Below are 12,437 nucleotides of genomic sequence, written 5' to 3'. Positions count from 1 at the left end.
ACGAAACTTCTAAAAATAAAAAAATAGATTTTTTTGAAAGAACAAGACTCAATGTAGGGGGTTAATAACAGATGAAACATAGTTGAAAAGTGAACTGGAAAATATAGCTGAAGAAATTACCCAGACTGCAGTACAAAGAGTAAGAAGGTAGAAAATATAGAAGAAGATAAGAGATATAAAGAACAGAAGAGGAAACAGAAACATATATTTATTCTGATCCCTAAAAGAAGAGAGTAGAGAAAATTGAGGAAAAGGAATAATTGAAGAGATAGTGATTAAGACTTTTCCAGAAGTGATGATAGATATAAATCTGTTTTCCCAAGTAGAATAAAAGAAACCCAGGCATAGAAAACCAGGCAGAGTGAAATGCAGAAGAGCAAAGACAAAAGATTCCAAAAGTAGCCAAAGAAAAAAGATCATCCATAAAGATACAGAAGCAACGATGAGAACCAGAATGAAATAAAACAATACATTCAAAGTGTCAGTCCTGCAGTTTGAATGCATCCTATTTTTCAAGAATGAAAGTGATATAAAGATATAAAGACATTTTCAGGTAAACAAAATAAGAGTTTACCCCCAAAAGATCTCCATTAAAGGAACTTCTACAAGATATACTTTAGGAAGAAGGACAATGATCATAGAATGCTGGTCTGAGATATGAAAGGAATGGTAAGAAAATGAAATAGCAAATATATATACATATATATAAATAAACATCTTTGTAAAATAATCTGGGGGGGGTGTGTGACCAGATTTAAAGTGTTCTAAGGTCCTTGGATTGCCGAAGAGAGGGTCTAAGATATTATTAAATCTAAAGCTTTGTTGAATTAAATATGTAAGTTACAGTTTTAACGGTAACACTAAAAGAGAAATTGATCATATAAATTCCAAATGAATGAAAAAAAGTGGAAGAATAACCTCCCCACACACACACACACACTAAAAAAAAAAAAAAAGGTAAGGAAGAAGAAAAAAGCACAGAAAAAAATGGACTAATAAAATTCATTCAAACAAGTTCAATTATATGTAAATAATTATAATAAATATAAATGGAATAAACTTGCCAATTTAAGGATATCTTGCCATATTAGATAAAGAGCCAAAATCCAGCTACGTGAAGTTTATAAGAGACACATCTAAAATTTAAGGATAGAGAAAGAGAGGTTGGGGAGAGAAAAAGACATATCAGGTAGATACCAATAAAAAGAGAACTAGGATAATTACCTTAATATTTGACAAAATAGATTTAAAGACAAAAAAAGCAGTATTGGTGATAAATACATAATGACACTACTTAATGATAAAGGCTAAATTTAACAGAAGGAAAATATAGCAATTTAAACTTCTATTTTCCTAATTAAATAGCCCCAAAATATAAAAAACAAAAATTCATAGAATTTTGGCATAAAATGGACAAATGAAGAATTATAAGTACTCCTAGTTCTCTGCTGCAAAAATCATAAATAAAACTATGAGTGAATAAATTCAAAAGATAACATTTGTATCAGCTTGTGGGATGAAAGGCGATTTTTTTCTCCATTTTCTAAACTTTCCTGATTATTGTGATAGTGTTTTTATAATTAACACACTTTTTCTAAAAATTAAGTGTGGAGGTGAAAATTTTAGATAATTGAGGGCTTATGTGGGTCTAGTTAGTTATGGTTTTATTATATTTTGGGAGTAATTATAGTCTATAGTTTACCAGGTTGAGTACATTTTAGTGATAACTTCTTGTTTGTGTTTTGCTAAAATATCAAGTGATTTCTTCCTCAACTTAAATGGCTCAGGCAATACTTGACTTATACATTAAAGAATATGGTTTATTCCCCATACTGGCCAGCCGCAAAACAAAACAAACAGACATACGTGTGTGTGTGTGTGTGTGTGTGTATGTGTGTGTATGGTTTACCACAGGTTCTACTTTACTACATAAAAGAATTTTGGAAAGAATGCATAATAATGCACTCCAAATTTAAATGTGCTACTGATTGTTACATGATTGTACATGATTCTGGATATTTGTGTCAACAACAGAACCGCAACGTTTCTACACTTCTGCCCAAGCACTGCTACTATTACTCTAGGGATCAGTCACCCTGAAAAAAGTAGAGAAAAATGCAAGTTTTTCTTATATTGATACTCCTTTGGACTTAAGTTAACTTATATTTTTATTCCTAAAACTCAGCATTCTACTTCTACTTTTTGAAACATGTACTGTAAGCAATATTTAGATGAAATATAAACAATAAGGCAGGACACTAGGAAACTGGCTTTAAAGAAAACAGGCACAGGATTACTTTATCATAGTTCTGAAAACAGAACATACATTGGGGAAAGGACAGTCTCTTCAGTAAATGGTGCTGGGAAAACTGGTTATCTATGTGTAGAAGAATGAAACTAGACCTGTACCTCTTGCCATTTACCAAAATCAACTCAGAATGGATTAAAGACTTAGAATACGTAAAACTATAAAACTCCTAGAAGAAAACATAGGGAAAACACTGCAGGATGTAGGACTGGGAAAAGACGTCATGAATAAGAGCTCAAAAGCACAGGCAACAAAAATGACAAATAAACAAATGGGGTTAAACGAAACTAAAAAGCTTCTGCACAGCAAAGGAAACAACAGAGTGAAAAGAAAACCTACAGAATGGGAGAAAACATTTGCAAACTATACATCCAACAAGGGATTAATATCCGGAATACACAAGGAATTCAAACAATTCACCAGTAAAAAAATCAAATAATCCAATCAAAAAATGGGCAAAGGCACCAAATAGACAAATGGCTAACAAGTACATGAAAAAATGCTCAACATCACTCAGCATCAGGGAAATGAAAACCAGAACCACATCAAGATATTATCTCACCTCATTTAAACTGGCGATTATCAAAAAGACTGAGAATGACAAATGCTGACTCTCTCTACTCTTTTGGTGAGACTGTAAATTACTATAGCCATTACAGAAAACTGTAAGTTTCTCAAACTACAGGTAGAACTGTAATACAGTCCAGCAATCCCACTACTGGGTATATACCCAAAGGAAAGCAAGCCATCATGTCCGGGGGGTCCCTGCACTACCATATTTATCACAGCTCTATTTTCAATAGCCAAGATATGGAATCAGATAAGGATAACGTGGTATATATACACAATGGAATACTACTCAGCCACAAAAAGAACGAAATTCTGCCATTTGCGGTAACATGCATGAGCTTGGAGAAAATTATGTTAAGTGAAATAAGCCAGGCACAGAAAGAGAAATACCACATGTCCTCACTCATAAGTGGGAGCTCAAAAAACTAAATAAACAAATGGAAAGAAAGAAAGAAAGAAAAATTACAATAATACATTGAAGTTTAAAAAGGAGAGGACAGAATTGTGGTTACTAGAGATAGGGGAGAAGAAGAGGGTTTAGTGAGAAATAGGTTAATGGTCACAAAGAAAGATCACATTTTGTAATGATGAATTACCAGTTAACCTGATTTGATCATCACATATTGTACACAGTTATTGATATTCAATTTTGTACTCCACAAATATGTATTATCAATTGTTTCAATAAAAACACTAAAGAGATTAATAAACGAAACTCAATTTCAATATACTTTAAGTTATGATCACTTTATTTATCTCTTCTATCATTACCTTTTATGTTCACTGTTTAAACTTATTGAGTAACATACACACAGTGAAGGGCACAAATCATAAACGTACGGCTTGATGAATTCTCACAAAGTGGGCATATCCGTGTTATCAGCACTCCCATTAACTTTTAAGGTGATAAACTTCTAAAACTAAAGGATTAAAAGCATCAACAATCACCACAAAAAGGTGGAGTGGTAAACAAGTAAGTGTAACTAGATCAGGTGGGAGGCACACTTGCAAAAATGAAACAATTTTTGGCTTCCATTTCATACCACACAGGTAGGTAATCTGTGTCTTCAGAACATGAGAAAATACACTGTCCCAATCTGATAGGTCCCTGGCTTGGAGGTTCTCCTCATGTATTTTTTATTTCCTGCAGTCGCTAAACTTTCTTTTTTTCCAAAGGAAACAGCAGAAGAAATATAAAACTTCAGAACCAGTGATGTAGACTGTTTAGCAACCTTCCTGTCCCCTCCCCCAGAGAGCTACATCTCTATAACGCTCAAGTTGTGACCTCGCACGGTAACTTTAAAGTTGACAGTCAACTTTTCAACATTTCGGGCGCTCTCTTCTTTCCCTTCGTTGGCAGATCGTTTTCGTTAACTTAAAATTGAAGTCGTTGTTATGGGAGGTCACCCAGAGGTTACTAAAGACAATACGGTTCACCGGGACTCTACCCCCACTTCACCTTGTAAATACAAGCCTTTCCCAGATCTGAGTTCCAAAATTTTTTTTATCCGTAGAGACCAGAAATGTTGTTGGTGCCCATTTAGTAAAGCCTTTCCTAGATTTTTATTCTTTGAATTTTCAGCGATTTCTTCGACTCACCAGTAACTTTCCCAATTATATTAACAAATAATCAACATAGGCCACTATTGGTTTTGCTCGGAATTTACGAGCAATTTAGCCACACACGCGATTAGCAACATTAAGGGGCTCGTCCTGGCAGAGAATGCACAGAATGCGAGTCCCCTGGTATCCGAATGAGGCGACAATTACAGATGGTCAAAGCTCAGCAACATCCTTGAGAGCAAGGACAGCTGCTCTGATTGCAGGTCGCCGGAGTGCGCCGCTGGGATGCTTTTATGACCGATGGCAGCAGTGCCGCAGCAAGGAGGGTCCCACTGGAGATGCCTGAGGTGAGCGTGGGCACCCTGCCACCAGCCGCCCCCACCACAAAGAGTGAACGCTCCGTATCCCGTCACCAGGGCAACTCTGCAATCCGACACCGAGTTTCAAGATTCCACATCCCGACCAACGGGCGCAGAAGAGAAGCGCATCACGGCCAGCCGCGGGGACTCCGTGGCTTCACCGCTGTCCCTGGGGTGCCCAGTGCGACGCAAGAGACGCCCTCTCCGCGGGCCCCGGCCTGACGCTCCGCGACCCCCCGACGCCCCGCGGCTGCGCCCGCCCGCGCCTCCCGCACGTGGAGGCCGTGATTGTCCCGGAGCGGTATCCCTCCGCGCCCCCGCCTCTGTCCCCCCGCCCTGCCGGGACCCTCCATGTCGGCGCCGCGGAAGGATCGCACGCACGCGCGCGCGCGCGCACGTTCCGCCGCGGCCGCGGAGAACCGAGGTTGCCGCGGTGAGGAGCCGCCGCCGGCACCACTGCAACGTCGAGCTGCTGTTTGTCAGCCCCGCGGCGGCGGGCGGCGGGCGGCCAGACCGGGAGCGTTCCGCGGCTCGTGTTGCCGCCGTGCCCACGTCCTCCCTCCACAGCTCCCGGGGAGGGGGGCGGTCGGTGCCTGCGCAGAGCCGCCTCCTCCCGCCTCCGCCCCGCCTCCCCCCGCGCCGCCGCCGCCCGCCGCCGCCGCGCCTGCTGCTCCTCGCCGTCCCCGCTGCAGTGCGAAGGGCTCGAAGATGGCCGGGTGGCAGAGCTACGTGGATAACCTGATGTGCGATGGCTGCTGCCAGGAGGCCGCCATTGTCGGCTACTGCGACGCCAAATACGTCTGGGCAGCCACGGCCGGGGGCGTCTTCCAGAGCATTACGGTGAGAGCCGGCGGCGGCCGGGAGCCCGGTCCCTGCACCCGAACGGGGCCGACCGGCCTCGGGGGCGCCGCAGCGCGGGCCGAGCCGGCAGGTGTGCGGGGCGGCGGGCGCCCGGGACGCGGCTGCCGTGCGGGCGGGGAGGCCGAGGCCGGGGACGCCCCCTCGCCCGGGCTGCGCTGACGGCGGGGGCGGCGGCCGGACCCCTCGCCTGCCCCGGCGTTCCCAGGACCGGTCCGGGTGCCCGGGGGCGGGGGAGGGGAGCGCGCGGGCGGGGGAGCTGTTCCTTTCCCCCCCCCTAGTGCGGCTTCTCCAGGTCCCTTGGAAGTCCCGAGGTGTGCTCTGCACGTCCCAGGTGGAAACGGGGGTCGAGAATTGGGGCCGGGCGCGCCGGGCCCGGGCGGGGGTCCCCGGGGGTGGCCGCCTCTGGCTCCGTGGACAGCGCGCCGCGGGCTGTGGGAGGCGGCGGTGGCGGCCCGGCCCCCGGGATTCTCGAAGCGACTTTGCGTAGGTTTGCCGGTGTCCAGGCCTCCAGGCTTGTGAGAATTTACGCCTACCACGTAGGTGGAGTCGTGAATCTCGACTTCAGCTCTGGCTCTATACGTTTTTTTTTTTTTTTTTTTTTAATTCTCCAAGATGGCGAACTGCCATCGATTTCTCTCCTCATCCTATGGAGACTCATCGATATACCGTTATCCCCAGTTACGCAGTAGAGCTCTAAAAAGGGGGTGCTTTTAGGGGGCTCTCAATAATCTGCGAAGATGAGGAGACACTTTATTTCTCCAGGCACTCTCTAGCGATGGTGATAACGGTGCTCATGCAGATTTGTGCTTCACGTTCACATTGCATGATTTTCTTGTGACTTGATGGTTTTGACTTGGTTGCCACATGTTTGGGGAATATTTGTCACTAAGTCTACAGCGCTGCTTATTGTTTTGCTTATTTCTGCCCAAGGCTCTTTATGAAATTGTGGTAGTTGTATCAAATATGAGACCATTCCCTTCATTTCTTAGCCCTATGCTCCCTTCCCATCAAATGCCAAAATTTAGGTTCCCTATTACGGGCGCTAATTACTCCTTTACTACTTAACGTGGTCGAAGATATAACTGTGGAACTCAGCCCTTGATACTAGTACTTTAAGGTCTCCTATACCCGCAATGGACTATAGTTCTTGTAGAGAATTGGCATCTGGTGATCAACTTTTTTCCTGCAGTCCTCTCGTCTTTGTGTGTGAGTTCCCGCTGTCTGGCTAGGAAGATTGCGGGAGTGTGCTTGGAAATGGCTGGGGCCTGCTATGACTCTGCAGTTCTGATGGGGGCGACGCCTTCTTTCTTATTCATGGAATGTTAGAATGCACGTTTTCTCCTTTCCAGTTCTGGTGGCTACCTCAGTTTCTTTCCAAATCTCGTTCCATTTTCTCTATTCTTTTACCGTTGCCTACTGCAATGCCGTAGACAGAATCCGCTTTGCGTTGCCCAGAGAGAAAACTGCTTACTGAGATGGGAGGGGAAGGGAAGTTGGAGAGAAAAAGGAGTAGTGTCTAGAAAAGTAGGAGGGAAATATGAATTTGGAAATGTGCTGAGGTCTAGGGATTGAAGTTCACATCTTCAGGGATATTTGACGCTATTCCAAGTAGAAAAGTGAACAGATCTGCTAATCACCGGCTTTGAGACTTTCAAGCAACTTTAAATGTGATGCAACATGACTGACTGTAATGTGACAGAATGGGATAGACAAGCTGTTGTTGAAAGAGTTTATAGCTGAATCTTTATCATTATAATAAGCACCTTCAGGCACCACCTGACTTGGTATAGTTTATAAATAACTTAAGTTTGCAGTTTGTCTAGTGTCAACTACCAACTATTTAGAAAGATTCTTTGTGTAGACAGGTATTTAGTTAGCAGACCGCACTGTTAACTGTGAAATCAGATGAACTGATACACAACATGTAATCATGTAAGATTAAGTAGTTCTTCAGAAAAGACCGAATCTAGATTTTACATTAGTGAAATGTGCTGTCTTGTAGTGGTAATATAAACTTAGCACACAGTCTTTCCTGTTGTATTGAGCCTTGAAAGGAATTAACTAAAACTTCCTGTGTTTTTTTTCTTTTTCTTTTTTCTGGTGGGCAGCCAATAGAAATAGATATGATTGTAGGAAAAGACCGGGAAGGTTTCTTTACCAACGGTTTGACTCTTGGCGCAAAGAAGTGCTCAGTGATCAGAGATAGTTTATACGTTGATGGTGACTGCACAATGGACATCCGGACAAAGAGTCAAGGTGGAGAGCCAACATACAACGTTGCTGTTGGCAGAGCTGGTAGAGGTAAGCATAGTATTCTTTTGATTAAAAGCTTCATGCCACATTACAACTTATTAAGCAGTTTCTTTAACATTATGAATAAAAGTTAGTCCATAATGGCTATTAAGGTGGTTTTTGTGAACTGCCCAGCACTGAAGGGAAACACTGCTTTAGATTTACCTACTCTACAGTAGCTGCACATACAGGCTAGCCTTTTAGATCCTGACTTTATTCTAAAACAGAACATTCAACTTTAGTAAATGTAAAATCAAAAGTTGTCTTTTAAACTGCTTGACATGTCAAAGGATATAATCCTATGGTGTATCAAATTGTTAAATTGTTCAAATCATTCAGATATTATAGTGCCTTGAGTATTTGACCTTTGGATCTCTTTTCTTTCTTTCTTTCTTTCTTTTTTTTTTTTTTCTGTACTTGCATTTTAATCATTTCACTGCTCAGCATACATTTGGAAAATTTGACATTGGTTTCTGTTCTGTTAGGAACATTGCTGGGGAAGAGAGAAATAATTAGATAAGGGTTTTGGAGTAAGTTGTCCATTTACTAAAATATTTTCAAAGATGAAATGTGTCTGAGATGTAGATTTGAAAAGTAGGAAATTACATTTAGTTTATATACTTGGTCCCCAAATTCTTGTGTCTCCAGACTGTTGTCAACATAGAAATTCTTACTGCACCAAAAGAAGTATCCGCTTTTTTGAAAGTAACTTTTGAAATTGAGGTTTATTGTGACATCTAATTGATTTACAAATAAATTAAAATGTGTTAACTTATGTAAATATTTCGTAAATAAGGAAGGCTTCTGTAACCTCATATAGCAGACTTGGCACGTTTAATTTTAAGACTAACTCTAGTATGTGAAGGGACTTGAAGTTACTCTGAGCTGTAGTTTAATGCTGTGGTTCTGCCAACTCCTTGTGATTGTCCTGAAGGTTACTCTTACTCTGGTGTGAGTTGATCCTTATGAGTATTTATCTATAGAGAAATTAGATGACTTTAAAATAGATACATCTCTCTAAACATTAGCTGTGCTCAGAGAGAAATATGCTGAAAAGAAGCTATCAACCACAGGACATGAAATCAGAATGAGATTTTCAAACCATATAGCACTGCTGACATCTAGTGGTAGTGGATATAAAACTTGAGATATACATATATTTTGGGGATAGACCTAGGAATTGCCTGTTGTTGGAAATAGTAAACCTGTTCCAGGATTTTAGACTCAATTAAAAATAAGGCTAGCACAATAAGTATATTGGTAAGAACAAACCTTAAATATTTTTAATTTGGCTTTTTCTGAATGGCACTGAAAACATTGTTTAAAGTTTGATTTTTCTCTGCAAGTAGTAGACACATTTAGCCTCACTTGTAAAACCTGATAGTTTGTACTTATCAAGCATGTTAAATTTGGGGAGAATTTGTAAATAAGAATTACCTAAGTTTTTTAAGTTTGTATTTTGGGGGCAAGTAATATGTATTTGTCACATCAACCAGAAATTGTTTGCCCAGAAGTAGAAGATAAATGATCACTTTTTTTTCCCTAGCTAGTGTAAAGGTAATTATATAGAACTTTGCTGCTTCATTGATTGGGCAGTCAGTAGTTCCTATGTTGTTTTTAGTATATTAGTTGGAAAGTTGTTTTTGGAGACCTAATTGACTTCAGTGCTGGACAGTTCATGGAAGACTAACTTAACTTATTAATCGGGGTTCTGTCTGCTAAAACTTATATGACTTTCTTGATTAACACTTCTTTTGAAACACTTTTCTTCTTTCTCTTTCAGTCTTGGTCTTTGTAATGGGAAAAGAAGGGGTCCATGGAGGCGGATTGAATAAGAAGGCATACTCAATGGCAAAATACTTGAGAGACTCTGGGTTCTAGCTGATAGGCAGACTGTTAAGTATTAGGGGAAAATTGCTCTTAAACTTTCCTAGCTGTAAGCTTAAGTCTTAATTCTGGAAATTTTATTAGCAATGCAGGGTGATGGGGTATGAACCTGTGTCTCCTTTGTATCCCTCTGTTGGTGGGGAAAGGTGTCTTTCTTTCTGCTCTCCCCTGCTTAAATAATTCTGTTCACTTTTGTTTTGTTTCCTTGTGTACTCCAGCATTGGTTATAGTCATGGGAAAGGAAGGTGTCCACGGAGGCACACTTAACAAGAAAGCATATGAACTGGCTTTATACCTGAGAAGGTCTGATGTGTAAGCAGCCTCTCCCCATCTACCTAGCAACTGTCTTCATCACCACCCCAATTATGATCACAATGCTATCAGACTATATAGGTGGTAGCTAATTTTTCTTTACATATTTTTTAATGTCATTATTCCTGTTTGCCCAATGGATCATTTGTATGTTAACCACTGTATGTAACCAACCCTTATCTGGCAACATAATTGCAGCACAATAATGATTTGCATGATACCTTGAAATTGGGGGGAGGGGGCATGCCAAGTTGGGCATCACTTTGTCTTAGCAATTAATGGGATATTGATTACTAAAATAAGTTAATATTAAGCAAGGTGCCAGTTGTACAATCTCTAATTTGATCAATGTCTTTTCAGCACTTTGAGCATTTTAGTCTTCCTTATGTAGCGCATGGTTGGGAGGAAAAAGTGCATGCATCTTTCCTTCACTCCTCCCTTTTTCCCCACCCCCTCCCCTTGCACATAAGGTATTTGGTTTGCTTTCATCTTTTATGCGGGTCCTGGTTTACTTAACCAATTAATATCTCTTTTGTTGATGAGCTATTGAGAGCTGCAGTAGTTTGCTTTTAGTATTGTTGTTGCACTTGTGTGTAGACAAACCTTTTTTCATAGTGTCCACAGGACACATGAAGAGTGCAACTGCAAAACAAGAGCAAAAAGCACTTCCTCCCATGACCTGACAGTGATCATACCGATTGAATCCCCAGGGACATTCATTCCATCATGGTAATAGCTCACATTTTTGTTCTTGTCTCTTTCTTTGCACACCAGCTCTACTTTTTAGTAAAATTGTAAAAGGCTGCCATTATGGACATTAGGTATCCCAACATAACCATCTGGAGTGTGTCTGGTTTGTTCTTCATAGGACCAATTTTTATTTGCAGCTTGAGTTTTTATATGAAGTTGCATTATTGTGGACTTGGCTGTCTTGTGATGAATTTTTTTCATATGTATTCTGTGCCATACTATTGTTAAAAATGAACTGTTGCTATTGTGAGATGGATTTTAACTGACCTATTAAGGGTTTCTTTCGAATGGCACTACTTTAGGGACATTCTAGTATTTGCTTCTATTGTTTGGGCCTGTGGATAATGTACAGATTTAAAAACAAATCTTGTTGCTGATTTGTCCATTTCTTTCCCTGCACTTTGTTACATCTGGGATACAGTCTAACTCATCTGATTTAATATGCATTTAAAAAAATGCCATAACTATTAAACACCTTGTTTACAGACAGATGAAATAAATTTATTCCAACCAAACACTCTAGACTCCTGTTGTTTATGTAAATTGTTGGCTTACTATTGCAGTTGATTTTTGACCAAAAAAAAAATATGCAGAATAGGGAAGCATAGAATTAAAATAAAACATTTAGCTGATGGCCTACTTCAGGTCGTATTTATTATAAAGTGCCTGGGAATTCCTTTTTAATGGGCTTTGATCTATTAAAAATGGCTTTTAGTCATTTCAGGCTTATCTTTAGTCAAATTTCAAATGGACTAAAGATCAGTTGACTCATCTGCCAGAAAATATTTTCCTCTTGTTGCTGGTCTCTACATGTGAAATCTAGCGAGCATTAAGGGGCCCCTGTTCCAAGAAGGGTTTCTGCACTCTTGTTGGATTCTTCTGTGTTGAAATGTCATATGACTTTAGGTTTGGAGGCTGTGTTGGCAGGCTGAAGTCAGCTCTCCCACAGAAGAGCAGAAGACATTCATTAGTTAAACATATAAGAAGGTTGGTATGCTTTTGCATCTTCTGGCTTTGGAGTGACATGCTGACCATGGCTATGTAATAGGTTTATTCCCAGAGGTCATAAGATCCCTGATATGTATGGAAGTTTAGTAAATATGTAAATTTAGAACTATTTCAATAAATCATTATTACCACAAACTGTCAATCAGAAGCTTAAAGCAGGGACACTCAAAAGTTGGTGGGTCTAAGTGAAACTGAGGAGCTGGAAATAATGCACATTCTGTACTTGGGGGTTCTACTCTGGAGACAGAGATTCCATAAGCCCGGGAGACCTCTTTTTTGAAACAGTCACTGGGTCAGTTTGATTTATTTTAAGTGGCCTGTATGCTACCCTTTGAGAAACAGTGGGTTAGAGAATATTAATTTACCTTACTTAAAATATACTGATTATAACTAAAATTTTTTCTTTGACAAATTGTCAGGCATTAGTTCTGAATCTGATTGTACATATAGGCATGTAAAATTATGGAAGATAAGGGATTAGAGGCTACTTTGGTAGTTGGACATACCCTAGAAATTGTAAAACATAA

At 40.6% G+C, this 12,437-nt stretch overlaps 1 protein-coding gene across 2 annotated transcripts; it reads left to right on the top strand.

Moving 5' to 3' along the window:
* Nucleotides 1-5,062: 5,062 nt before the first annotated feature.
* PFN2 (profilin 2) lies at nt 5,063-11,417 on the top strand. 2 transcript variants are annotated; one of them, XM_063076844.1, is made up of 3 exons: nt 5,063-5,640; nt 7,770-7,962; nt 10,059-11,417. In XM_063076844.1, the coding sequence occupies exons 1-3, from the start codon at nt 5,152-5,154 to the stop codon at nt 10,154-10,156; spliced, it is 780 nt and encodes a 259-aa protein (XP_062932914.1). In that variant the 5' UTR covers nt 5,063-5,151; the 3' UTR covers nt 10,157-11,417. The 2 variants fall into 2 exon arrangements, with proteins under 2 accessions (XP_062932914.1, XP_062932904.1); XM_063076834.1 differs by having other exon boundaries at nt 9,737-10,152.
* The last annotated feature ends 1,020 nt before the right edge of the window (nt 11,418-12,437 follow it).

Source organism: Cynocephalus volans, chromosome 1, assembly GCF_027409185.1.
Source record: "Cynocephalus volans isolate mCynVol1 chromosome 1, mCynVol1.pri, whole genome shotgun sequence".
In the NCBI taxonomy this organism is placed as follows: domain Eukaryota; kingdom Metazoa; phylum Chordata; class Mammalia; order Dermoptera; family Cynocephalidae; genus Cynocephalus; species Cynocephalus volans.
Note: the sequence above shows the minus strand (reverse complement) of the source record. Positions and strands in the feature narration are given on the sequence as shown.

What these genes read in the sequence shown, in the direction of transcription:
- PFN2 (XM_063076844.1), top strand. Translation starts at nt 5,152, where the DNA reads ATGTCGGCGCCGCGGAAGGATCGCACGCACGCGCGCGCGCGCGCACGT. An exon ending in GCGTCTTCCAGAGCATTACG is followed by an intron (nt 5,641 to 7,769) that starts GTGAGAGCCGGC and finishes TCTGGTGGGCAG; the next exon opens with CCAATAGAAATAGATATGAT. An exon ending in TGTTGGCAGAGCTGGTAGAG is followed by an intron (nt 7,963 to 10,058) that starts GTAAGCATAGTA and finishes TGTGTACTCCAG; the next exon opens with CATTGGTTATAGTCATGGGA.